Raw genomic sequence first — 26,051 nt, 5'->3', positions numbered from 1 at the left:
TTTTTTGTTTGTTTTTTCCGGTCTAACTGACGTTACTCCCCTACGCCACGACACGATGTCATGTTTTGGACGGACATATTTGACTGTTGCAAATCGTAAGAAAACACTTGTACAGCATGGCTTCGGAGTGCGTGAAGTTTACGAGTGAGCGACAGTTCAGGACCCTGTTCCAGTAATGCGTGTGTGTTGGCCGAAAGGTGAACTTACTCTGCGGGGAACATTTCTCGGTGAGACCGCTTGTGTCTGAAGTTGTTTGGTAATCAATTGACGGAGCTCTGAGCAGCCAGCGTGACCCCACGCACCTCACCGAAAAGGAGCTGAGGATACGTTATATAGACCATAATGTCGAAGGTGGAGGAAAAGAAAAAACACTTCCCAGATAAATCACGTAAGCGAAAACCTAAAAAGAAAAACAACATATTAAAAAAGAATGAAAGGCAGTGGTTTTATGCAGCGCCTGCAAACAAAGACCAAGAAAAGGCTAAAGATCAACAAACTGCACCTCCAAAGGACTCCCAACATTTCTCTGCCAACTGGAAAGCATTGCAAGAGGTAAGAGGTTTGTCAGTACAGCAGTGCAATAGATTCATCTTCATAAATGGCCTGTCTTGCATTTTGGGATTTCTTTGGTGTGTGTTCAACACTTTCTGAAGGTTTTCTCTCCTGCCTTTTCCATCTCAGGTGTTGAAGGCCAGTCAGACAGAGAAGCAGCAGCCCACAGCACCGAAACATCAGAACGGCTTCATGTCAAAGAACGCCCAAGAGAATTCTTCTAAAATAACTTCTAAGAACAATGCTGGACTGAGCCAGAAAGACACTGAGAAAAAAGCAAAACACAAAACTGTTCCTAAAACTTTTGTCCCCAGTGAGACTGGGCTGAACTCGAAGTTCCTGGCTTCCTCAGATACAAGACAGTCTGCTGGTCTGAAAAGAGAAACGGACAGCGGGAAGCTGAAAAGCCTACAAGCAGCTAAGAAAAAGAAGCTTGATCCTGAGGAGACAAAGCCTACAGAGTATGTAAACTTGGCACACAAAGTAAGGAGATTTGTCTTTGGTCAATTATTTCTTTGTTGTAACAATGCTTCTTGGTAATAAATCTCATACCATTGGAAAGCCTGTTCATTTCCCCTTAAATGGCTCCACATTTGCAAGGAAAATGCATTTGTAAACTGAGCAACAGAGTTGAGTATGTGGGTTACACCCATGAAAAACCTGCCAAATCTTCTCCGCAATACCAAACAGCTTATTCTGCTATTGACTCTTGTTTGGAGTTTCTGGTACCCTAGGTGCTGACAGTCAGGCTTGTGATCATTAGAGGCAATCTCAATGCAGAGAGAGATCGAGATGAGATTCTGCAACCAGTGGCAATCCCATATGCCCGCAGTCTCTATCCTCCAAAGATGAATAGCTCGCCACAAATGCATTTTCCTTACAAATGTGGCACCATGCTTTCCAACTGTATAAGAGTTAATGACAAGAAGAATTGTTACAACAAAGAAATAACTGACCAAACACAAATGTACTTAATTTTTTGTGGTACGTCCATATATAGCGCCAACATCTGCTGATTTATATGCCGAGTATAATTACGCTGATAATCCCATCTTGTCGTGTGCTGTTGTAGGGAGGACCTTTGGTTTGATGACGTAGACCCCGATGACATTGAGGCAACAGTGGGAGCAGAAGCAGCAGAGATTATGAGGAAAAAGCAGGGCAAGACCACGGGTACAGACAGTACTAAGGCCACGGAGAACAGCCTGGTTAAGGAAAATGCTTTCGAAGGGTAAGTAGCTATACATTCAGTTTACAGTTCGAGCCCCACTGAGAATACAGTAATGAGCTAAGTATTTCAGCGGATGGTGGAAGGTGGCTGCCATGTGATTGGCTGATTATATCTGTGTTGAACAGGTGTATGCAATAAGGTGGGCATTCAGCGTAGGTATTGCAGTGGCACCCAGAACATACATCCTCTCTTTACCAACAAAACCCCCCCAAACATCTTGCTGGGTCGTGAAGGTGCATAAGTTGAATCAAAACATCGTACGTTACTTCTGAAACAATTTTTGGCTGCTGTTAAATATGAATATTTTAAAAATTCATATTGGATAAATGAGAACACAAATTGTGGATGTACTTAATAATAACAGAAACTTGCTCTTTCTAAAAAGCTAATTTGGATTTGGTACATGGTGTCATACCTGGGGAATATCACACTGAAGGTTGATGAAAATTTGTTTGTTTTTGCATATTCGGGCTTTAATATGTGTGAAACCATTCACCTGATTTGAACATTTTAAACAGTATTGAACACCTTGTGTACGAAAAGCTTAAAATAAAATCTCAGTCGCCTACTTGCAAAATGAAGGTTTCTGCACTTCTCCAAATCTGCTGTCAAAGATCAGACATCCAAATATTTTAGGGATTTCAAGGATTCATTGTGTGTTACCTTGAGCTACACTCACGGGAGTCCATATTCAGAGTCCCTCAAAAAACACATAAAAACACCCCTACTTTCATCCTTGAAATACTTCTGAGAAAAACTGACAGCAAAGACCTGAAATTTCTGGACTACACAACTGGTTCTTTGGGGTTTGGGAATTGTCCCCTCATTTTATAAATAAGCTGTTTTCACACTTTACCTTTGGGAACTCTCTTTCTCTCTTAAGGGCTCATGGATGGAGCTTAACTTTTTTTCAGTGGAAATGTTCATGAAACTTTCCTTGTGGTCTTGGGTTAGGTTTACTCCACGATAATGTCTGTGACCATCCTTTTGTAATTGCATGTTTTACTGATTGCTACACAGAGTGTACTAAACATGGCTGCAGACTATTTTCTGCGGCATATCGAAATCAAGCTCACATGTTCTTGTTTGTCCTTTCCTGTATTTTGTGGTAACATATCCTGTCAATACAGCTTTGTAGCTCACTACATTGTTGTAGAAAATCATTTATAATGCAGATAAATGCTGTGAAAAAACTTGTGACCCCTGATAGATAGACAGATAGACGTGGTGTTTAGATTGTCATAGAAGGAAAAGGGTTGTGAACACTCTCCTTTCTTGTCGCTTTGTCATTCACCAACACAAGCCTCACTAAAGCGGTGGCCATTGACTGTGAGATGGTGGGAGTCGGTCCTGATGGAGAGGACAGCATATTGGCACGCGTGTCTATCGTGAACCAGTTTGGAAAATGCATCTATGACAGATATGTGAAACCCACAGAGAAGGTAACAGACTACAGGACAGCTGTCAGTGGCATCCGACCAGAGGACATCAAAGATGGTGAGTGAAATGGAAACAGCTTAAAGTCTGTAGTAGGCAGTGAAAAGAGTTTTATATGTTTGCTTTAACACACTTAATGGGCTGTTGTTTATGATGTTTTTCATCTATGTTCATCTCACTGTAGGAGAGGATGTGCAGACCGTACAGAGGGAGGTTGCTGAGATCCTGGAAGGGAGAATAGTGGTTGGACACGCTATACACAATGATCTAAAGGTAGCCTTGAATATCTGACATGGAACAAATTTAATATTTTTCAGACTGATTGTGAGCACTTTTAAATCAGCCACAAACTAACTCCTGTTTCAGATTCTGCTCCTGGATCATCCAAAAAAGAAAATCAGGGACACGCAGAAATATAAGCCATTTAAGACAATTGTAAAGGTATGATGCAGTCACCAATGTCTCAGCAGTTTACACAGTGAATGTGTATCAGTAATGAAATATAACTGACAATGAGGTGCATTTTTTTTTTCTTTTTAGAGTGGTCGACCCTCGCTCAAACTCCTCTGTAAAAAAATTCTCAACGTGAAGGTCCAGGAGGGTGAACATTCATCTGTAAGTTATTCTAAAAATAATGAAAATATTAACTGTTAATTTTACTGTAATACATGAAAGTTGTTTTTGTTTTGTTTTTTTGCAAATCATCAAGAGTTCAGCTACCAAAACTGGCATATAGATGTACACTCTATTGCCAAAGTAATCACTCACCATCCAAATCATTGAATTCAGGTGTTCCAGTCACTTCCACAGTCACAGGTGTATAAACCAAGCACCTAGGCATGCAGACTGCTTCTACAAACATTTTGAAACAATGGGTCACTCTCAGGAGCTCAGTGAATTCCAGAGTGGTACGGTGATAGGATGCCACCTGTGCGACAAGTCCAGTTGTGAAATTTCCTCACTACTAAATATTGCACAGTCAGCTGTTAGTGGTATTATAACAAAGTGGAAGCGATTGGGAAGGACAGCCCACGAAGTGGTAGGCCAGGTAAAATCACAGAGCGGGTTCAGCAGATGCTGAGGTGCATAGTGCACAGTAGTGTTGTAGTCAAGACCACCTAACCCGAGACCGAGACAAGACCAATTCAATTGATTACACCGTCAATTAATCAAGTAATTGGATAAGAAATAATTTTTCATTTTAACAATTCATCAGCATATTTTAACTTCCGTACTGCAGATGTTTCTCTGTGTGAAACAAATAGGGTGGATGGAGCAGCTACAAAGTTCTCTTTTCTTCATGCTGCTGATCAGGTGGTTGATAAAAAACATTTTGACGGATCCCCTCTGTACTGAATGGGGTACTGCTAATGGCAGCCCCCCTTTCCCCAGTACACTGTGGTTATAGGTCTGTTCTGGTGGCTACAGCTGACGTAAAGAAAAAAATAACAGCTGACATCCTCTGCACAACACGCGCGCACATTCAAACATGCGCACTTACAGCACAGAGAAGTGGGGGCGTGGAAAAACATCTCAGCGATCCACTCGTGTTAAAGGGTCGTTTTTGTTTTTTTTTTGTTTTTTTCCAAATGACGGTAATCCGTTACAGCGATGGAGAACTAATGTGGAGGAAATGCTCCACTTACACGGAGACACCTGAGCTGCAGAGTTGAAACGAAACATCAAAGCAGCAAATTTGTGTCGAGGATTTTTAATAATCGAATTGAGTTACTCCAAGAATCGTTGCAGCCCTAAAACTTGACCGCGGTGAAGTTAGTTTCAAGTTGGATATTGGATATTCAGGCTCCGCAGAGTTAGCGGCATCTAGCTCACAGTTGATCCGATTCAGGGACTCAGATTTCGGCCAGCCGCTCTCTGCCGCTCCCTGTTCTCACGCGCGGAGGTTCACTTAGGGACTATCAATAAATTTCCGAACCAAACACTCTTGAGAAACAAAAATAAATAAATAACTTATCTTGTGACCACCTGTGACGAAACTAATATCAAATCATGCCAATAAATTACATCGGTGAGGCACACTCCTTTTCTTTACATTTTAAGAGCTGTGGTCTTGACTGGTCTTGAAATAAAATCCCGAGTCCGCAAGGTCCGAGTCCATGACAAGACCGAGACCATCAAAAAGCGGTCTCGAGACCAAGACCGATCTCGAGTATTACAACACTAGTGCACAGAGGTGACCAACTTTCCACAGAGTCAGTTGCTGCAGAGCTCCAAATGTCGTGTGGCCTTTAAATCATGAACAGTGTGTAGAGAGCTTCATGGAGTGGGTTTCCATGCCCGAGCAGCTGCATCCAAGCCTTGCATCACCAAGCGCAATGCAAAGTGTCAGATGCAGTGGTGTAAAGCACGCCGCCACTGGACTCCAGAGCAGTGGAGACCTGTTCTCTGGAGTGATAAATCATGCTTCTCCATCTGGCAATCTGAGACCATGTTTGGCGTTTGCCAGGAGAACGTTATTTGTCTGACTGCATTGTGCCAAGTGTAAAGTTTGGTGGAGGAGTTGGGAGTTGGGCTCAGCCCCTTAGTTCCAGTGAAAGAAACTCTTAATGCTTCAGCATACCAAGACATTCTGGACAATTTGATGCTTCCAACTTTGTGGGAACAGTTTGGGGTTTGGCCCCTTCCTGTTCCAATGTGACTGCGCACAAGTGCACAAAGCAAGGTCCTTAAAACATGGAGAAGTGGATTTGGTGTGGAAGAACATGACTGGCCTGCACAGAGTCCTGACCTCAACCTGCTACAAAACCTTTGGAATGAATTAGAACAGAGACTGTGAGCCAGACCTTCTCGTCCAACATCAGTGTCTGACCTCACAGATGCGCTTCTGGAAGAATGATCAAAAATTCTCATAAACACTCCTAAACCTATGGGAAAACCTTCCCAGAAGAGTTGAAGCTGTTACAGCTGCAAAGAGTGGGCCGACATCATATCAAACCCTACGGATTAGGGTTCAACCCAAGTTCATATGTGTGTGAAGGTAGACGAGCAAATACTTTTGGCAGCATGGTGTATATGATGATATCATCTTGTTGCCTAGCAGCCACTTACTAGCAGGCTTAAACAGTCCAGTTGTAGCATTCATGCACCAATAATATCTTATAAAAGCATTGTATCCCTGTAATTTCATGACACTAACATCCAGTTTATATTCAGAAAACTTTGCATATTATGTCATCATGCTGTCTAGCAACCATCCAATAGTAAACATGTAGCATGGACTAGTAAAAACAACTTGTGTTAGAATACAATTGTTGATCAATAATAGCAATTACTTATGAAAAATTCCAACTGGACTGATCTGTGCCTGTTGCTGTTTTCTAGGTTCAAGATGCACAGGCCACCATGAGGCTGTACACGCTGGTGAAAAAACAGTGGGAAGCACAGATTAAAGCAAGTAAGAAAAACAAATTCTTGGACAAAAGGAGCGAGAGGAAGCCCAAGCTTCCCAAAGGGAAGAATCACTGAGGATTGTAAGTCCAGAACAAACATGCAAGATGACAGATGAATTCCTGATCAGAGCAGAGCTGACTGAAATGATCGCAAGTTTTGGATTTTAAAACGCAGAAGAAGAAACCACAAATGTTTTTCATTTTGTTTTTTATATGTAACTGAGGAACTTATGATTTCCTAAAAGTGGGAGTTTCCTGAGATTTTGTAAGAGTTATCATAAAAAAATGTCAGTGTCTGATTTCATCAGATCTCAGGTTTCGAAAGATTTGCAAGAACTTTTGCAACTCAGTATGTCAGACAGACTCATGCAGGCTTTAGACCAAACTAGAGATGAGAGTCTTTATATGCACTGGTCAATATAAATTATCAGTGATTTTGAATGTGTTTCTGGTTGTTTTCAAAATATAAATCAAACACAATATAAGTTATTTCTCTGTAGCTGTGTTGTCCATACAGATTTCTAAAATCTTTTTTTCATGTTCACAGTTTTAACACCAGACACAAGAGGTTCAGAGCAATACGAACTATCTTTTAAAACTTATAGTTGCAATTAATTCACGCTAATGCTGAGACATGAATTTTTGCCTCACAAAAGTGGTTCTCCCTTTTTCTGGCAAATACACAAAGAGAAGGACAAACTCTTGTTTCAGGTGCTCTGCATTTTATTGTTTGCTGTGATTTCATCCCAATGAATCCTGTCCAGATTTAAACTTTTAATGACATTCAATAGGAATCTTAACAAAAATTGTCCAGCTTAAATCACTTATTACTTAAATTCAGTGTTTCCTTACACAATCCCAGCCATCCAGACCTCATTTTGCTGGTTTTTTAACTGTGTCATGGTAATAAAGTAAGATATTCCCTGCCTGCCAGCAGTGTGTCAGTGTGATTTGCAGCCCAGGAACCAATGCACTCTGTGCTGTACTTCATTGAAATGAAGCTAGCACCCTCGGTTTGCAGCCTGCAGGCTCTAAATTAGGTTCTCTAAGGGTTTCTGACAGGTACTGTGAAGGCTTCAGGCAGCACAGCAGATGCCGGTGTGGCCTTATTTGTTGACACAAGATGATAGCATGACTTTGTTTTCTGCATACATTTTTATAATACAACAAAGCAGCAGAGATTTTTCATCTCTGGATTTTCCAAGCATTGTGACTGTCTTTAAGGCTTTAAAAAATGATAAGCAATGCTCTTTCATCATTCTTCTCAGTCAGGTTTTATGGGAGTAGTCAAGTTGCATTGGATTTCATCTAACAGCTGAAGATGTATTGATAAAGCTTAGTACTATTCTGCCTTTTATTAATCAATATTTGCGTCTTGATGGAACTCCATAGCTCTTATTAACTTTAGAGGACAAGATAACAGCTTGAATGAAACACAACAAGGACTTCTTCTTTCATTGATGTGATCAGAGATTTCACACATGCCCGGTCGCCTTTTCCAGGGAAGAGTATGCATAAATCACATGTCTAAAAACTGCTACCAGTCTAGAAATCAACATGAATGTGCAAGAAATAATGACAACCACACTGAGATCGATATATTTGTTTATTATTTTAAGTTAAAGTATTTTAAGTTAAAGAAAATCCACAGATTATCTGTTTTTGTCAGCACTAAATCATAAATGATTGTCTGATAACACAAGCTATTCTCTCATAAAAGTAAAAGGACAAAAAGGAGTTTAGTTGCACTTTCACAATATTGCAGTATTATTATTTTTTTACATTCTTGAATCAACCAGGTAATTACATGTGGCCCGATAATCAACAGAAACAAGTCAGCTTGAGATGTCGGTAATTTCCTCATATTAACAGCAGTGTAGGAAACGACATGGTAACAAGACTGCTTTGACTCATTTCATAATTCTCATTATGAGACTGGAGGTCTTACTGCTGTTGCTCACATGCCACCATTTCATAACTCTGGAAAAGGTTTCTTAGAGTCTTTCCAACTATTGCAGTTTGCTGTTGTTGACATTCGGTGCATGGTCCCACACAGCGCACAAACGTTACCACACAGCACACAAATGTCAGCTCTGCGCTGTTCGATTTGTGTGTTTTGACTTGTTCCCTTATCGGAGCCAATTGCATATCCTTGTACACCTACCGCTGAACATAAAATGCGTTAAATGTCTGAAGATCACTTCAAGGTTCACCTCTGAGGTTACATTTTTCATTCTGAACATGGAAAGCACTAAGTGAGTGGGCACTTTTTCAGTTAATGGCAGACAAAGTCAATAAAGATTATTGAACCACCAGTTTATCAGCTTCATCTTTGTATTCTGAAGACCTGCAGTCTTTTTCTTTTTTTATGCATCTGTGCAAATACCAGAATATATGCCTATAGGCTGTTTAATCCAGGCCTCTCTCATTTAAAAAAAAAAAGTATAGCGTTCTGAACGTGCACCACTGCAGTTTACTAAAAATTATGTTAAACCCATGAAACTGAGGGCAGTCTCACAGCTTCTTTTTCTGTCATCCACACAATGTATGTTCAGGTCTGATCTGCTGCCTACTTTCTTATGCATGAGCTGCGGTAAGCTGCTGCCCAGAGATTGACTGTGAATGTCTGCCTTGACTAATGCTCACTCTTAGTACGGACAAAGTTGAGCATTCAGTATTTATGCAAGTTGATGAAGAAACAGTGTCAGCTACTTTCTGTGGCTAACTTCCTGCTCATCTGTTGTGGCTGCAAAGAGAGACTTCACTTTGAGCTGGGAGAAGAGAATGGTGCATGGTGATGAGCAGTGATTGATAGTCTTGTTGTTATTGGACATAGTCTGTACATTAGTTTTTAGTTTAGCCATTTTGACAAAGCTTGTCAAAATGGCTGAGATACAAGTGGGAGTAAACGCAGAGTTCTTACTGATCCGTAATAATTTTGTAGCTAATGTGACTGTATGTCTTTAGACAATGCTAGTATTATGGAAATGCTAGTCTGTTGGTTGGTTAAACATATCAGGACAAGAAGACAGAGGTGAGGTGTGCAGTAGGAGTGACAGATGGGTTCAAGGTGGTGGGGGTGGGAATACATCAGGGATCAGCTCTGAGCCCCTTCTTGTTTGCAGAGCTGATGGACAGGCTGACAGATGATGTCAAGCAGGAGTCTCTGTGGACTATGATGTTTGTGGATGATATTTTAATCTATAGTGAGAGTAGGGAACAGGTGGAAGAGGTGGCCTGGAGAGGTGGAGGTATACTCTGGAGAGAAGAGGAATGAAAGTCAGTAGAAGCAAGACAGAATATGTGTATGAGAATGAGAGGGAGACAGGTAGAAAAGTGAAGATGCAAAGAGCAGAGGTAGTGAAGGTGGATGAGATTAAATACCTGGGGTCAACCATCCAAAGCAACGGACAGTGCACAAGAGAGGCGAAGAAAAGAGCGCAAGCAGGGTGGAGCGGGTGGAAATGAATATTATGGTGATTTGTGACAGGACAGCATTAGGGAGGCAAGGCTGAGATGGTTTGGACATGTGCAGAGAAAGGATGGTGGATATATTGAACAAAGGATGTTGAATAGCTCCCAGGCAGGAAGAAAAGAGGAAGACCTCAGAGGAGGTTCATGGATGCAGTGAAGGAGGACATGCAGAGAGTTGGTGTAACAGAAGAAGGTATTACGTATAGGATGAGATGGAGACAGATGATCTGCTGTGGTGACTCAAAAGGGAAGTAGCTGAAAGAAGAAAAAGAGTCTGTTGGTTGGTTGGTCCACTATTTTTCTCTGCAATTATTGTAGAGTCTTTACCTTACAATATAAAGTGCCTTGAGTTGACTGTTTGTTGTGATTTGGTGCTATATAAATAAAATTGAACTGAATTGAATTGAACTTCTTTTTTGTGTTGGTGGTAATGTCCCATTGACTTCAATGCAAGTGCTTAAGAAAACCCCACAATTATTATTATTAATTAGTGTCATTAACTCTACATTCCCATATCCCACTTTAAGATTTATGATCAACAATCTGCAAAATGTGCATTACCAGCAGCCACAGGTGTATCTTGTGTTTATTACTAATTAAAGATTGAGCACAGCAGGGAGGCCCCAGAGTTAAAAAAATAAAAATAATAATAATAACAAAATTTTAAAAAAAATCAATATTTATACAGTTTTATCCTCCTCAGTGTATCACTATAAATATATAACTATCTAAGGTTAAATAATATAACATGCAGTAAGTGCTACTGGTTTAATTACAGCTGGAAAACAATAAATATATAGGGTTTGAAAGATGGCCTCTCCTTCTTTACCTCATAGTGGTCCTTTGCCTACAGCTCCCTGACTCCTTTACTTTTCAAACTGTAAACAAAGGATGTTTGAGATACTGTGATGTCCTTCTACTACTCAGTAAAATTAAATTGGATTTTGTAATTTCTTGAGAACTCCCCTGACTGGTTGTTGGACTGTAGAAATGCCCCTCCTGTCACTGCCCTCCCTGCCTTAGGCTTCCCCTGCATACTTATGGAAGGGTGGGGAAATCCCAGAAAAGATGGAATAAAAATCCCCAGGCTAACATGTAAAATTATGAATTTGGTAAATATTTTTTTGTATGTTTTAATGTACAGCACTTTGTGTCAGCTGTGGTTGTTTTAAAGTGCTTTTATAAATAAAGATAGTATGGTAAACCTCAGCATCATCACTGTGAGCATGTTAACATGCAAATACGCAAAGACTCAGATTTTCTATTCAGAATAGCTGCCTATGTTTCAATTTTTATTCTCACTCTCCTTTCAGTATACATTCCCCTTTCCCTTACATGGACTGAACATTGGCTCCCCTGATTGATATCATCTTTAAACTGTGCATAAGAATTCTGGGAAGATAAGGGTTTTAAAGCAGAGAGAAACTAGACCTTTTCTTGGTACCGTAGGTGCAAATGTTCTACTGTATGATTGATCTGAGTCCCTTGCAAAAGCACACATGGGAAAAACTAACAAATTTGCAAATGTTGCGATTTTCAGTGGTTCATTTTTACAGAGACGCAGCCTTCGTACGGCCTGTGAATTCTAAATGTCCTCAAATAACTCCCATCTTCCTTTGTCTTCTTTGCTCATACCTTTTCTGCCTGCACTTTGCTCTTACGGGAAGATTTTGTGGTTAAACGAATAGCTTCTTGCCCCTTGTAAATTTCATGAGGCAATGGAGCACTCATTCAGAGTTTCCTGCCAATAAGTGCATCATCGACATATCTTGCTGATCATCGTACTTTTGCTAGAAAGTGGCTCTCGCCATTAGACTTCTTGCAAAAAAATCATGCAGAAAGCATTAATTTTCTGCAAGATTCGTCTAAAAATCCCTTTATTAATCCTGACACTTTTAAAGAGGCATAAAGAGATGCATTTAGAGAACATAGTGATATTGTTCATGCATGCATTTTGAAAGATTTTTTTTAAGGTTAGATAGAATAGATTGGGCTGTTTTTCGCATTATAATTACTGCTGTTTTTAAACATGTTACTCCAGACTTTGCCATGTAATCCAACCGCTCGTCTGCTACCACATGACTGCTCATGTCAGCCAAGGCAGAGTCAAGGCTACGAACCTGTAGACAAAATGGTGTTTGTGCGTCTGTCCAGCAGAGTGAGCATGTGTGGGCTCTCGGCTAAAGTGGGGAAAGAGGGGGGGAGAAAGAGAAAAAAAGAGACAATTAAACAGATGCCAATAAATCAACACATTTTTTTTCTTTTTATTGCCCAGCGTACCGGTGTATATTTTCTTTTACAGCATATGTATTTATGAAGTTCAGCAGCCATATGAGAAATTAGCCTCTGTATTCACCGGGGTCCTCCCACCCCTCTGTCTTCTTCTCTAATCCGCCCACATGTATCGTCTGAGGGGAAAAAAAAATAGTGCAGAAGGTGACGCTCCTCCAAAGGAACAGAGAGAGGCACAAGAGAGGGAAAGGCAAAGAGAGAGGTGTCTACAGGCTGCTTCTCAACTGAAACATTTGGAAGGGGGAGACAGAGGAAGAGCTGAATGGTAGCTACACCCTGCGCCTGGAAGCGTAGAGACACTGTAACAAAGGCTGGCAATTATTTTTGGCAATAACAAAGGTGGGAGAGGGGCTCTGAAATCGAGGGAAATAGGGAAAAGACAGTTTTCAGGGGGACTTCTGCTTCATTTCATCCGAAAGACTCATCCCGTGCCATCATCAGCATGACCATAAGCTAGAAGTAACATTGGGCAATAACGCTATCAAAACAAGATTTCCAGCAACAGTCGCGCGCAGTCCTATTCTGATTTATTATAATCGTGGGGGGGAAAAAAATCAACTGAATGCCTGCGAGAAACTGGATACTCTCTGAAATCGTAAGAAAGAGCGATCTAACAAAGAAAACTACATTTTGATTGATCTTTAAAGCTTGATGTGCGTGTTTCTGCACGCACTCGAATCGAACCAGAACCAAAAGCAAGTGAGTATTAAACCGTGTCTGTGTATATGTCTGTATTTTGGTGGCTTTATTCTGCGTTTATCCGCCTAATAACAAGAGGATTTTATTGGCCTGGGGGGGCAAAAAGGACGAAAATACCTACATTCAACAAGTATCGTGTTTTTTTTTTTTTCCCACACAATATCTGCCAAATTTTCTGTTTGCTGCTTAATTTTTATCAGTACGTGAAGAAATCAGAATATGTTAAAATTGGAATCCTTTGAAAAAACTCTGTTGTTTTAATTATTTCTCGCTGATATTTTTTTGCACAGAGAAATTCTATCTGATTTACTATAACCCACTGATATGACGTCTCAGAATTTTTCATTTTATAATTCCTAACATCCTTCATTGCACAAATGGTGGGTGTTTCCCCATCTACACCACTAGATCAGAGCAGTTTCATGCTTCTGAGAGGAATGTGTGTGTGTGCATTCCTCTCTGCATCATGTTGTGTCTGTCTGAGTGAGTAAATAACTCCATGTGTGTCCTGCTTGCGCATTTATAGGCATGCATTTGTCCTACCTGCATGTGCTTTCAGTGTGGATGTATGCTTGTGCATCGTGGCAGCACTGGATAAGTGTCAAGGCCTGAAATGGAGGTTTGATAAAGGCACCATAGGAGGAGGGTGAGAGGGCTGACACACAAACACAAGAGAAGGAGAGGAGAAGATGCTGTGAGGAAGATATGAAAGGTGGGGGCTGTCACTGGAGTGGAACTACAGGAAGGTTATAGCGTTGCTGACATCTCATCCAGGAAGTCTAGTGGGGCAGTTAAATGTCTAGACATGGCCTTCGTCTTCCCCTAATACCCCCCACCCCGCCACCACTTCACCTATACTCTGACAATTTGCTTCATCCACGTTTCGCTGCATTACACACAAAGTCTCTGGTTTCATAATGCCTCTTCTGCCATCACTTTCCAGCACATGCATCCCTTTTTCTGCCAACTGGCTCCAATGTGCTCTTCTCCTAATGGGAACTCTGCCTCTTTTCCTCCATTTGCACTCTTGCTTTCTGCCCCTCTCCCTTCCCCTTCAATCCTGCATTATAAATCTACAGCTGGTGCTATTTTTAGATTAAGGGTAACCCAGAAAACACCCCTTCGATTTTAGCAGAAAAAAAAGAAAACCTCCAGAGACAGTGGCATGCTGTCAGTTGATACGATTGGTAGAGTAGTGGTGGGGCTTGAAAAGGAGGGCACTGCTGTTTAAGCAATAGGGGAAATAATCTATTTTGAGGCAGTGATTGAATTACGCATCTGCCTTGTCCTGGGTTTGTGTGTGTTCCTGCCTCTGACCTTTCCTCTCTCCTCAACTGTGATGGTTTCTCTCCCCCATCTTTGGACCAGCATCTGTTATGAGAACTTTCCTCCCGTCTTTCATCTAATTTACAACATGATTGAGCTTAGCCGGTCTTTTAAACCCCCTGTCTTTCAAATCCTTGACCTTGAGGCTCACCTCACGATCACCTTTTATCTCATTTCTTCTCTTGCCCTTTTGTTTTATTGCTCTTCTTTAAAACTCAACTTCACTCCCTGCTTCCCACATGTTTAGACTCCCATTTGTGACTTAACCTTGCCCTCCTTTATGTTTAATCGCTGGCTAGTTCACAGGTCAGAAATTAGTCCAGTAATACCTCTTCCCTCGTCCCATTTGTCTGTCTGGCCTCATGTACCACATCGCTGCACTGCTGGATCATAATGGTCCTAATCATGCAGGAAGGGCAGTGTCATTAATTAGGAGTAGACAGGTTTAAATTACCTAAGAGAGACATGGGAGGTTTGGCGGATAAAGCTATCTGCTTCTGATCCAAATGCTCCAAGATCCTGATTTTCAAGTTGAATACTGAGGGATGCTAGCTCAGATTTATCCGTGTCAAAAAATAGAGTTAATTCTCGACATGACATGCTACCTTGTCCTTTCTGTTTTGTTTTGTTGTTCTGTTCTCAGTGCTGTTTCAGGATTGTTCTGACCTCTCCTTGAAGGGAGCTTTAGCACCTCTTCCTCCACCACTCCCTTCACCCTACATCCTGTCACCCAGATCTATCCAAAAATAAATAAATAAAAAATAACTGTGGACAGGAAAGATTTTAGTCATGGACACTGAGCTTTCAGAGCTCTATTACAAGCTTCACTGCAGCCAGTCTTTTCCTGAAGATAACTTTATGTATTAATCATCCCCAGCCAGCTAAAAATTAGAAGACCAGGAGTGCAGGTTTTATTTAGAGTGCAGGTGTCATTAAAAAAGGGTAACTGTGGTTTAGGTTTCTTTTCGCAGAAAGAAAGGAGCAGCTGCTGTGTGCTTCTGGCAGGGGTGATTGACCAATATGCACAAGGCTCAAGACCCCCATGGGGGTGCTAGTGCTGCGGTATTTGTGGATTGGTCAGCCCCTGGAGAGCTCCACACTGGTGTTGCTGAGTGGAGGAGATGCCTCCGGTTGATTGGCCATTTCCTTTATGCTTTCTTAATTGATTGGCTCTTTAATTCATGTTCTGGGAATTGGCCACTGTTGAGCTTTGTCATTGTTATTATTATTTTTGATGGGTGATGCCTTTTTTTCCGCTCTTACATCAAATTTTTCATTAGATTAAGCTGAGACCTGCTCAGACCCCGTTTTCTGATTTTCTCTGCATACACACCCTTTTTTTTTTTGCTTTCTTTTCGATCCATTCATGTAATTCCTGTTATTCATACTCTGCCCACCCCGTACCACTATCCAAACACAAACACCCACACACATCTTCTGTTCTCCTGGCAGAAAGAGAGTTACAGCATGAGGTGCAGTGACAGTCAAAAGGAGGAGAGGACAGTGTGTGGTGTGACACCGCACTAAAAGGGGAGGTGACCGCAGTGCTTTTACCATGCTGCAGTGCTTCGGTTTCTCCTGCTGGGGTCTCCTCAGCACTGGGGAGTGCGTGAGAGAGGAGAGGGAGCCAAAGTGGCAATGAGGGGGAGAGGAACGAGGAAAGGAGGGAGGGAGGGAGATAGGGAGGGAGGGTGGTGATATGGATGGAACAGCGTGAAGCCTTGTGGTTACATCCTTTGATGAGGTAGCTGGTGGGGAAAAAAATGGCTGCACACCAGAAACACATACGTAATTTGTGCTCTCTCTCTTCCTCACACACGCGCATACATAAATATACATTACACACTTGCCTGCAAAGCCTTCCTTTCCCCCCAAGTGGCACATTTGCTATTCAGCTCAGCTGTATATCTGTTTTACATCCATACACTGGTTTTCCTTCCTCAGCCTTTTATTGGTACTGCAGGACATTTCTAACCCCCCCCCCCCACACACACACACACACACATACTTTTCCACACATACCTGCATGTCCATTCAGGTGCTATCCTGAACCACTGCAAGGTCTTTTCTGTGTTTCTCTTTCTCCTCCCCCACCTATTTTTGGCTTCTCTCTTTCACCCCCCCGCCCCGCATCATTCAGGTTCCACTTTCTCCTATACCTTAAGTACCTCTACTTTTCTATCCATCACTCTTCTTTTCTTCCAAACACTCCTCCTTTTCCAACACATCTAACTGCCTCTCATCTCTTCCTATCTCCCCCTCTGTGACTGGTAAAGGTTTTTTTCTTTTTCTGCCAACTGCTCGTTCTGTTCCGCATAGTCAGCACTCCTCCAAATTCCTTCCTTTCCTCCTCTCACTCTCGCTTCCTCTCTCCTCCTCTCTCTCTCTTTCTCTCTCTCTCTAGCGTGCACTCTCCTCCCCTCCCCCTGTTACTGCTGCTGGTACCTCACAGTCAATGCATCCCATAATCTCATGCGCCCTCCCCCTCTTGCTGCAGTGTTTCTGCTAATATATATTAGCGTCAGTGCAGTCTTCGTGCATGAGCTTTGCGCGTGCACTCCTCCTCTCTGAGCCCCATTCTCTGTATCTATCTGCAGAAATGATCTCCTGTCCTTAAAGGTTTATAATAATCAAGTCACTTATGACTCCAAAATGTATTTATTTATTTATTTTTCAGCCCATTCATTGTAGCCAGGTGAGCATGCATTTGTGTGTGTGTATGTATCCCCCTCCCTCCCTCTCTCACTCACTCCCTCCATCACTCCTCTCTCCTTCTCCCCTCCTTCTCGCTTTCTTTACCCGGTGCATGTGTGCAGTGGTGAGGCAGTAGTAGCAGGGTGGCGCAGGACATGGTGGCCAAGGCAGGAAAGGCTGCAGGAGAGAGAAAGTGGTGGTGCTGCAGGGGAGGGGGGGGGGGGGGGGGGGGTGTCCTCCACTTTGCTTCCTCTGCACCTTCTGCCTCCTCACTTTTCATTCAGTTTTTAATCCTCTTTCCTGTACCTTTCTGTCTTTTTTCTCACCATTTTTTAAAATCTCCTCTAGTTTTTTGACTTTCTTCATTTTGCACCTTCTGTAGCCTTACCTCCCCACTTTTCATGCTCCTCTGCTTTGCTCTGGTGGGTTTTTGTGCATTTGTCAGTGCTTAAGATGCTGATGCTGACTCTGGTCATTCTCCAGAAATGCAAATCATTCACTTAACTTCTAAACTCTTTATAGGTAATCTTGTCTTGATGACAGCAACTTTCACTTAAGCTTAAGTTTAAAGGCTTAACGACTCCTAAAAAGTGTGGGAAGAACCCAGCTTTGCACTTTCTCAATTTACCTGTGATTCTGATACATGAGAGAATACTTACTAAATATCAGTAAACCTACCATGTTTAACTGTGAGGGGACAAAAAGGCACTTAACCACAGTGATAGACTTGCGGCTGTCCACATATAAAATATTCAGCAGTTCAACTATATTCTACAAATGCCTGTGAAGTACACGTCATGGTGCAAAGCATCAAAGTTAAAACAACAACAAAACAAAAAGTTATTTAAAGGATAAATGTTTCACAGGGAGTTCACAGAAGCTGCTTCTAAAAAGTTCCCATTAAGGGGAGCTAGTCCCTGAGCAGCACAGTGGGAGAGAGTGCTGTCCATGGTGCTGAAATATAATCCATCCCACAACACAGGTATTCTCTGCTGGAAAGCCCCACAGGACAAGGCTGACTATTGATTAAGATCTTTTTACACTCTCCCTTCCTGACCTCATCACTTCCAAACATTCTGTTTGGAGAACATATTTCTTTAGCCTCTATTTAAAACGTTAAGATGCAAACTAAATCACTTTGGCACAATAATGCAGTGCAACTCTCAAACTCATAGTGCAGGATTTCATTTTTTTTTTCTGTCAAGTAAGCAGTTTGGATGCTCCTGCAGCAAAAACCTGCAAAGAATTAAGACTGCCAAATATAAAAAGTAAAAACTTTAACACTTAGATTTTTCTCAGCTATGCACTTAAAATATATCCATTTAAGTTTTTTTTGTCTCCTGTGCAGTTAGTACTTAACCCATGCAGTAGCCTTGATCTTATTGGATCTTACCTGAGTGTTGCCAAGCGGTAGGAAACTTTTCCATGGAAAAAAAAGTTGCTTCTTCAGATAAAAGTGCAAAACACTCGATTAAACACTAGTAAAGAATAAGAGACACAGTAAGCAGCATCCTGCGTGAAAGATAGCAAAAGTGTGAGGGAACCGAGGAGGAAAGAGTTGACCCAAAGTGAAGGAAGCTTACTTTGGAAAAAGAAAAGCAAGGAGGATGGGTGAAATGGAAGAAAAGAGGGAATTAGACTAAGATACAGCGAGTGAATGAAAAGATTGGGAAAAAAAGAACTGGAGAGAAAGACAGAGATGGACAGAGACACTGGAGAGAAAGAAGTGAAGCCTTGATTCCCCTCCTTCAATGAAATGTGATTCCTTTATGCGGAATGTGAGCGCAAGTGAGGAAGACAAAGTGAGGGAGAGAGTTGAAGTAGGGAGAGGGGGAGGGCCACTCAGAGCTTGCAGGGGAGGATGGGGAGGAGGAGAGTGGTGCATTTCCTTGACTATAGAAAAAAGGTTAGCAACATAGATACAGTGCAGGTATAGGCTTTGTGACTGCCAATGTGTGGCTTTTCTGAAACATCGCTAGCCCTTCTGGATGGCAAAGCAGCCCATGGGTGAACAATCTGACCTCACCTGGTGTGGAAAGAGAGGGAGAGCGCAAATAACTCTGGCTTTTTACTGCAGCAGAATTCATTCACTTTTATAGAGCACTCTCCTTTGCAATGCTACCCCCCCCCCCCCCCCCCCCACACACACACACACCCTTCTTCCATTACTAGAGAAGAGACAATATTACACTAGCTGTTCACTGTAAATGCCCCTAGTGAGAGTGCTGCATTCACTTTGTCTCTTTTTTTTCTCAAAATCCTCCTTTCTCCCTCCTTTGTCCTCATCATAACATCTTTGTCTGAGCCTTGTTCTCCTGATTGTTCTGTCCTTTTTGACCCTTCCATTAAAAAAAAAAAAATCTGATTTATGTCCACTTCCTCTCACCTTTACTTCACTCCCCTCCTCTTATCCATCCCTGCATGCCTTTACACACACATAGTACACAGGAGAGAGAATTGCAGAGAGAGCCCTGACATAATTGTGTGTTGCGTGAATCTCAGTGCGGTCGGAGGGGGCTGCAGCAGTGTGTGTAGCACGCGCAGAGGCTGATTGAGGAGATCTAACATTAGTACGGACACCACACTCTCGGGAGGCAATTAACACACACACATGCGCCACCGTGTCAGAGAGGCATTCTTGAGCAAGGGGGAAAATAAGAAAGATCCTCAGTTATCTTTCTGTTTCATTTTCTAGCAGGTATTCCTGCAGAATTTCTGCAGGTGGTGTGAAGTTAAGTTGAATGGCTCAGTTAGAGAGAGGCTTCAAATAAACACTGACTTAAGCATCTACCAGATCAGTTTAGAGACCCTAAAGCCACAGCACAGTAACTCCAGACTGGGATCTTCTCATCACTGTGGTGTCAACAATCAGCCCATATGGATGCTGACTCATGAATGTGCTCCAAGCCACCTGTTTATTGCTCTGGCATGTTTTTGCTCCAGGATGCTGTGTTTAAAAACAACTTTGCTACCTATCATTTCCATCCCTGCTCCCCTTGTTCCCTCTGCACCTGCACAAGGTCGTTTTCCGCCCTTCCACTGGCTGATTATCAAGTTAATAATTGCACATACAGCTGGCATTAGCGTGTGATTCTCATGTTGATATCCACATCTTTTTTTTCCCTTATGCTAAAATTTATGCCCTTTTTTCTCTCCCGCAGACTCCTCCCTCCTCCTCCCTTCGGTTTCTCTCATCCTCTCCCTCCCCCCGGTCCTCTATGCTCAGTTCGGTGTGTGTATCCTCTTTCAAAGGGCGCAAGGGTGGGAACAAGTCGTCCAACAAAGCATGTTACAGCGCAGACATGACTTGTCCGTCGGAAAGCGAGAAAATCGTGATAAACTGCGGGGGGGTGCGGCATGAGACCTACCGGAGCACCCTAAAAACGTTGCCCGGTACCCGCTTATCGTGGCTCACCGAGCCGGACGCGTTCAGCAACTTCGACTACGATCCCAAATTAGACGAGTTCTTCTTCGACCGCCACCCGTCAGTGTTTTCCTTCATCCTCAACTATTACCGCACCGGGAAGTTGCACTGTCCCAACGATGTGTGCGGTCCCCTGTTCGAAGAGGAGCTGGCCTTCTGGGGCATCGATGAGACGGACGTGGAGGCTTGTTGCTGGATGAATTACCGGCAGCATCGGGATGCAGAGGAGGCACTGGACAGCTTCGAGACTCCAGAACCGGACGCGCCAGACGACGACCCGGCGCTGGGTGGTGCGGATGGGGACTTGAAAAGACTGTGCATGCAAGAGGACGCGAGGAAAGCGGGCTGGTGGAAAACCTGGCAGCCCAGAATATGGGCACTGTTTGAAGACCCGTATTCCTCCAAATATGCCCGGGTGAGTTACCCATGTCTCTTTTAGAGGGACCAAGTTATCTCTGCATAGGCTACTGTTGCATATTCTGACTAATGATGTGTCAGAGCACTGCTTGAGTGATGATAAGTTTCAAAAACTTTTCTTTTTACTCATCCCGTTAACATTACCTGTAAAAGCAGAAAAACCCTTCATAATCCAGGGAAGAATTATGACTGCTGGTGTGTTATTTCTAACAATGAAGCTGGTATTAAATGTTGGTGTGTATATAGCTTTACTAATATTGAATAATTAATGCTGATAGCATAGGAAAAATGGAAAATTGTATGTCAGCTGTATTGCTAAATGGGTTGTAGTCGAAGTAACAAAAAAGACTGTCAATCACATTATCACATTTGTCTCGCTATCGTGATTCTCATCGTGGATTTCTCCTGCTCCAGCAGGTTTAATACATATCTGCCTCCAAACGCAGCATCCGCTGCGTCTCCTGCATCCAAACGCCTTCATTAGGCGATTCTTGTCCGTTTATGATGCACATCAGTGTGCCGTTTTTCATGTCAGTCGTATTTATTCTAGCACATCGCCTAAGAGGCTTGTACGGCACCGAAACGTCAGTGTTGTATTGCACGTCTTTTCACACATTTGCCCTTGGTAGTGCTACACTCTGCTGGGTTGTTTTTTGTCAGCCTTTCTTGTCCCAGTTGAACGCTACATGCCTTTTACGCACGGTCGTTATTCCTGTTACGCATAACTTACTCCTGAGCTGGGATAGCCTTTATTGTTTTAATGTGAATAGTTAATGATTTACTTCCTAAAAGTAACCGATTAATGTCATTTGATCATACAGGTGTAAGAGTAACAGGTACCCCTGACTGTGTTTTGGATCTGTGGTTCTGTGGTATCTGCCCCCCACCCACCCCCCACCCACTTAAAGGCAAATCCAGCTGTTTGATCACAGCTGCTTTTATTTGCTTGTTTGTTTGTTTTGTATATCGAGTGTTATAGTTTAATCATCCTCATCTTGCACCCTGTCTTTGATGTTAGTGTTATTTTCTGTATTGAAGGTGTGTGAGGAGCCACCGGTGCTGTGAATGTATGAATACTGTAGGTTCACATTCAAAACCAGACAGTCAGCAGACACCTGCAGTGGCCAGGCATTCATGGCATCACACTGAAAATAGCTGAGTGGGAAAAAAATAAAATCATAAATCATTGCACACTCAGCAATACATACTATATGGAGTCACAGATAAGACAATACCTTCACGCCCTCTATTTTCAAAACTCACACATACATTTACATGTCTTCTGGCGGCAAGTATAGATCTGCATACATTGCTTCAGTTCCCTCCAGAGGAAGAGGAAAGTGCCTGACTGTGACGGACACTTAGTCTAGGTTTAGGCCACCTGATCTGCCTCTCTGGACTTGGGATCAGGCAGGAAGTGCTTCTCTAACAATCAGTCTCAGATTGATTTCTCACTACCTCTAGCCCTGTCTACCTCAACTTCATGCAGGCTTCAGGCTGCTGTTACACCCAAATTTCCCCTCTGTGGGACAATAAAGGCTGTTTCTTCTTCTTCTTCTTCTTCTTCAACAAAACAACTCTCTCAGGTAGTTATTTATACAGGAAGGAGATATTGTTTGGATTTACATGCAAATTTGGTCCTAGCAAAATGAGATGGCATTTTCATTGTTGCCGCCCCTCGGATGCCAGCTACTGTATCTGCTGTCTAGCTGCTAGAGTGGTTTGTATTATGCTCTGTATTATGCAATGTACAGTTAAATACTACATCTACAGGCAAAGTTCATATGAATCATACAAAAACATTCATTCAGCATAATGGCTGCAGTTAGTGGTGTTTGTGATACTATACTGGTGTTAAGGTGGGATTAGTTGGATTCATTTCAGTGCCTGCAAAACACTGGCTGTATTTGTGGGTGAATGTAGCACCATTTCACTGTGTAGGTCTAATATGCCAGTGCCATACGTCAAACAGCGATGTGACCCAGATCATTTGTTTTTTTGTTTTGTTTTGTTGTTTTTTTTTTACAGCTTTGCTCTTTCTTAATGTGTCCTGTTCAGTGTGGTAGAACCTTTTTAATCCCAAGGGATCCAAATTATATGTGAAGAGAGAAGAGAGAGATGAAGAAGGGCTATGAAACGGGGAAAAAAAAGAAAAAAAAACGAGATGCTGATGTGGAAATACAACAGATGAGGGAGAGACGGAGGGAAGAAGTAGGAGATGAGAGGAAATAAAGAGAGACAGGAGGAGAGACATTACTCTAATGATTTAAAGGGGGTTTGTTTGCATGGCTGTGATGTAACGTGCCAGCAATCAATGTTCTGATCGGAGCATGCAGGGCTTTTTCTCAATTTCACCTTCATGGCTGGCGATCGTGTGAGGCTAGCTCATGGATTTACCGTAGTCTCTCTCTCACACACACACACACACACACACACACACACACACACACACACACACACACACACGCACACAGACACACACACTCATGTACAAACACACATGCTGGTTTTCTGTGCTGGCTTTTCTGCTGCAGTAGACACGGGAGGAAGGAGGGGGAGCAGTGGAGAACGAGAAAAGAGGTGGAGGGGGTGGGAGTTAGAGAGAAATGGAGAAGAGGTGAGATAGTGGAGAGAAATCGAGGGAAGAGGGACTGAAGAGAAACCTGAGAGGGATACTGACGGGGGGAAACGGAAGAGAGAGAGAGAGAGAGAGGTGAAAGAGGGGTACTGAGACAAACAAGGAGGAGGTGACAATCACAGAAAGAAAGACATTGATGGGGGTGGGGACCCTTGTCTTAGCGTCTTCGATTATCTGTGAAGACTCGAGCTATCCAATTTTCCTACTGCAACCCTCTTGCCTGCCTATTGATTGATATTTTATTGATTATCCTCTCTCTTTGCCTGTTTTTAACACTATTCTCTCTTTCTCAATTGGCTCTTAAACTCTGAGTAAGCTCGGGCTCATTCTGCACCGTTGAACATAAACGGTTAACCAATTGACAAATTCTATGGATGTATATGTTTCTCTTTGATGAGGTGTTATACAATACAATCTGCATCTAATTTCATTATTGATCCAGGCCTGGGTGACATAGATTTTCCAGTAAGACAGATTTTGATCTTGGCCTGTTTATTTCCTTTGCTGTTGATATTTTCTCAACTTACTGTTTTAAAGAAGTCTGCTTGAACAGCAGTGATCCTAAAAGAAAAAGAACATAATCTACTAATACAGATGAACCGAGGTAATGTTTTGTCAGTGTCGTTAGTTATCACTTGACAGGTTGAATATATGTTAATGATGAAGAAAAAAAGGCCTGATGGATAATTATTATGTATTTACTTATTATTTTTTTTAACTTAAAGTTGTCAATTTTGGATGTTAAAGTCTGGGTTAAGGGAGTTAATTTGAAGGAATGTGACACACTGAACAATAACACCACTTAACCACAAGTCTTTATATGAATGTAGAATTGATTAATGATCCCTTTGTGTACTTTTACATATACTACCCTTTGTTTAAAAATCTACTTCTTTAACCTGCTATTAACTGATGAATTTCCTCTTGTTGTCCTATAATACTGCCCCACTGGTTTTGCTATACTTTGGTTACTTCCAGTTTCAAACCAGAAGGGTACAGTTGTCTTTGTCAGCAGTCTTCTGACAAAGCACCATTTGTAGCTCAGCATGTACAAGACGCCCCTTTGCCCCTTCCAAATCAGACTGTGTGTGTCTGTAGTTGAGTCTTTTTTGGGGGGGAGCAACGCTTTTTCTCCCGAAGGTCATGTCTTGTGGTTCATTGTTTGCTGTTCTTCTCCACTGTGTTCAGTGCTGGAGCGCACAATGCTGTCATAAACACAAATTTGACCTGCCGCTTTGCCACAGCCTCAGAACAGGTTGTCTCCAGGTAGAAAATAACAGGACTGGACAGAAAATAGACAGAAAGGTTCTACTGATAGGCATTTATGTAACATAAGAAGATCAGTAGTTCATGTTGGGGATATTACATCTCATTTAAGACTTTGTGACCCAAAAGCTACATCTGCAAAGACAAAAATAAGTGTTTTAGTTGTCTAATTTGGCACATAAGCACTAGTAATGAAAAGGCCTTTGATAAAGTCTTACATAAATTTTCAATAAAGCGTGCTGTCCTCTTTTGATTTTAACTGTATCTGACACAGGATCTATACTATATACTAGGTCACTTCTAATTTAGCATAGTCTTGTGAGATTTTTTGCACCAGTTATGTTTGCCCCAGAGCCACACAGTTCCAAATACAGAAACTCCCAATTCTGGTAGGATCTTAATGGGAACTATGGTGAAGGTGACTGTCTATTGTCTGCAATTTTCTGTTGCAAATCCCAGCCAATTGTAGCCATCCCTGACTTTACCTTTCTTGTGTCTACACTTCATGTAGAGTTAACATTACAGCTGTTACTGTCATCATCTTGATAGCATTTTGTTTTTAAACTGCAGCACGAGATAATTTTTCATACAAATCACCCTTAGAAGTGATACAGCGCCGCTAAAAAATTTAGGACATTGCGTGTAATGTAAAAAGAGAATACAATGATTTTTTCACTCATTGAAAGGCTGTTTGCTGATATATCGATATTGGCATTTTTAAGTCGGGCAGAGCATAAATGAGTAGTTCACAAGTCATCTTGACAATAAAATTATTCTTTTTGAACTGCACTGTCATATTACCTTAATAAGGACTCATCAGTAACTACATATAACAGATGTTAGGGAAATCTTGGGAAGTTTCGGGTGTCTGAAGGAAAAGAAAATATTGACCAATATATTAGATGTCTAAATCACCAAATATTGGTATTGGTCTTTAAAATCCTATATTGTTGGACTCTGTTCATTATGAAATCATTAATGTAGCAATGGCAGGCCCAATCTGCAGCTAAAATCCTTTATCAAGCAACAATAGGAAAACTATTTGCTCTCAGAACTGGAGCAGTGGGTTTCCTCAGTTCCCAAGCGCTTACAGAGTGTTGTTAAAAATGAAGTGATGTAACACAGTGGTAAACATGCCTCGTCCCAACTTTTTTAAAAGTTCTTGCTCCATCAAAGTTTAAATGAGCATTC

At 41.9% G+C, this 26,051-nt stretch overlaps 2 protein-coding genes across 6 annotated transcripts in view; both read left to right on the top strand.

The window, feature by feature from the left end:
- Positions 1-51: 51 nt before the first annotated feature.
- On the top strand, positions 52-7,512 carry rexo4 (REX4 homolog, 3'-5' exonuclease). The gene is made up of 8 exons (XM_030755145.1): positions 52-552; positions 682-1,013; positions 1,625-1,783; positions 3,087-3,280; positions 3,405-3,493; positions 3,587-3,661; positions 3,761-3,835; positions 6,563-7,512. The coding sequence occupies exons 1-8, from the start codon at positions 343-345 to the stop codon at positions 6,704-6,706; spliced, it is 1,278 nt and encodes a 425-aa protein (XP_030611005.1). The 5' UTR covers positions 52-342; the 3' UTR covers positions 6,707-7,512.
- A 12,770-nt stretch (positions 7,513-20,282) lies between these two features.
- LOC115798852 (potassium voltage-gated channel subfamily C member 1-like) overlaps positions 20,283-26,051 on the top strand; it is a 43,263-nt gene continuing 37,494 nt past the window's right edge. For 4 of the 5 annotated variants that reach the window (XM_030755838.1, XM_030755837.1, XM_030755835.1 and 1 more), the window contains exon 1: positions 20,283-20,954. In XM_030755838.1, the coding sequence (XP_030611698.1) occupies positions 20,334-20,954 (621 nt within the window). In that variant the 5' untranslated portion in view covers positions 20,283-20,333. The remainder of the gene's footprint in view (positions 20,955-26,051) is intronic. The other variant, XM_030755839.1, reaches the window with a different exon arrangement.

Source organism: Archocentrus centrarchus, chromosome 19 (genome assembly GCF_007364275.1).
Source record: "Archocentrus centrarchus isolate MPI-CPG fArcCen1 chromosome 19, fArcCen1, whole genome shotgun sequence".
Lineage (NCBI taxonomy): Eukaryota > Metazoa > Chordata > Actinopteri > Cichliformes > Cichlidae > Archocentrus > Archocentrus centrarchus.
This window is presented reverse-complemented; position numbering and strand designations above follow the sequence as displayed.

Excerpts from the sequence above, each read along its gene's own strand:
- rexo4 (XM_030755145.1), top strand. The coding sequence starts at position 343 with ATGTCGAAGGTGGAGGAAAAGAAAAAACACTTCCCAGATAAATCACGT. Across the intron at positions 1,784-3,086 it reads AAGGAAAATGCTTTCGAAGG|CCTCACTAAAGCGGTGGCCA; the intron begins GTAAGTAGCTAT and ends CACCAACACAAG. Across the intron at positions 3,494-3,586 it reads CTATACACAATGATCTAAAG|ATTCTGCTCCTGGATCATCC; the intron begins GTAGCCTTGAAT and ends CTCCTGTTTCAG.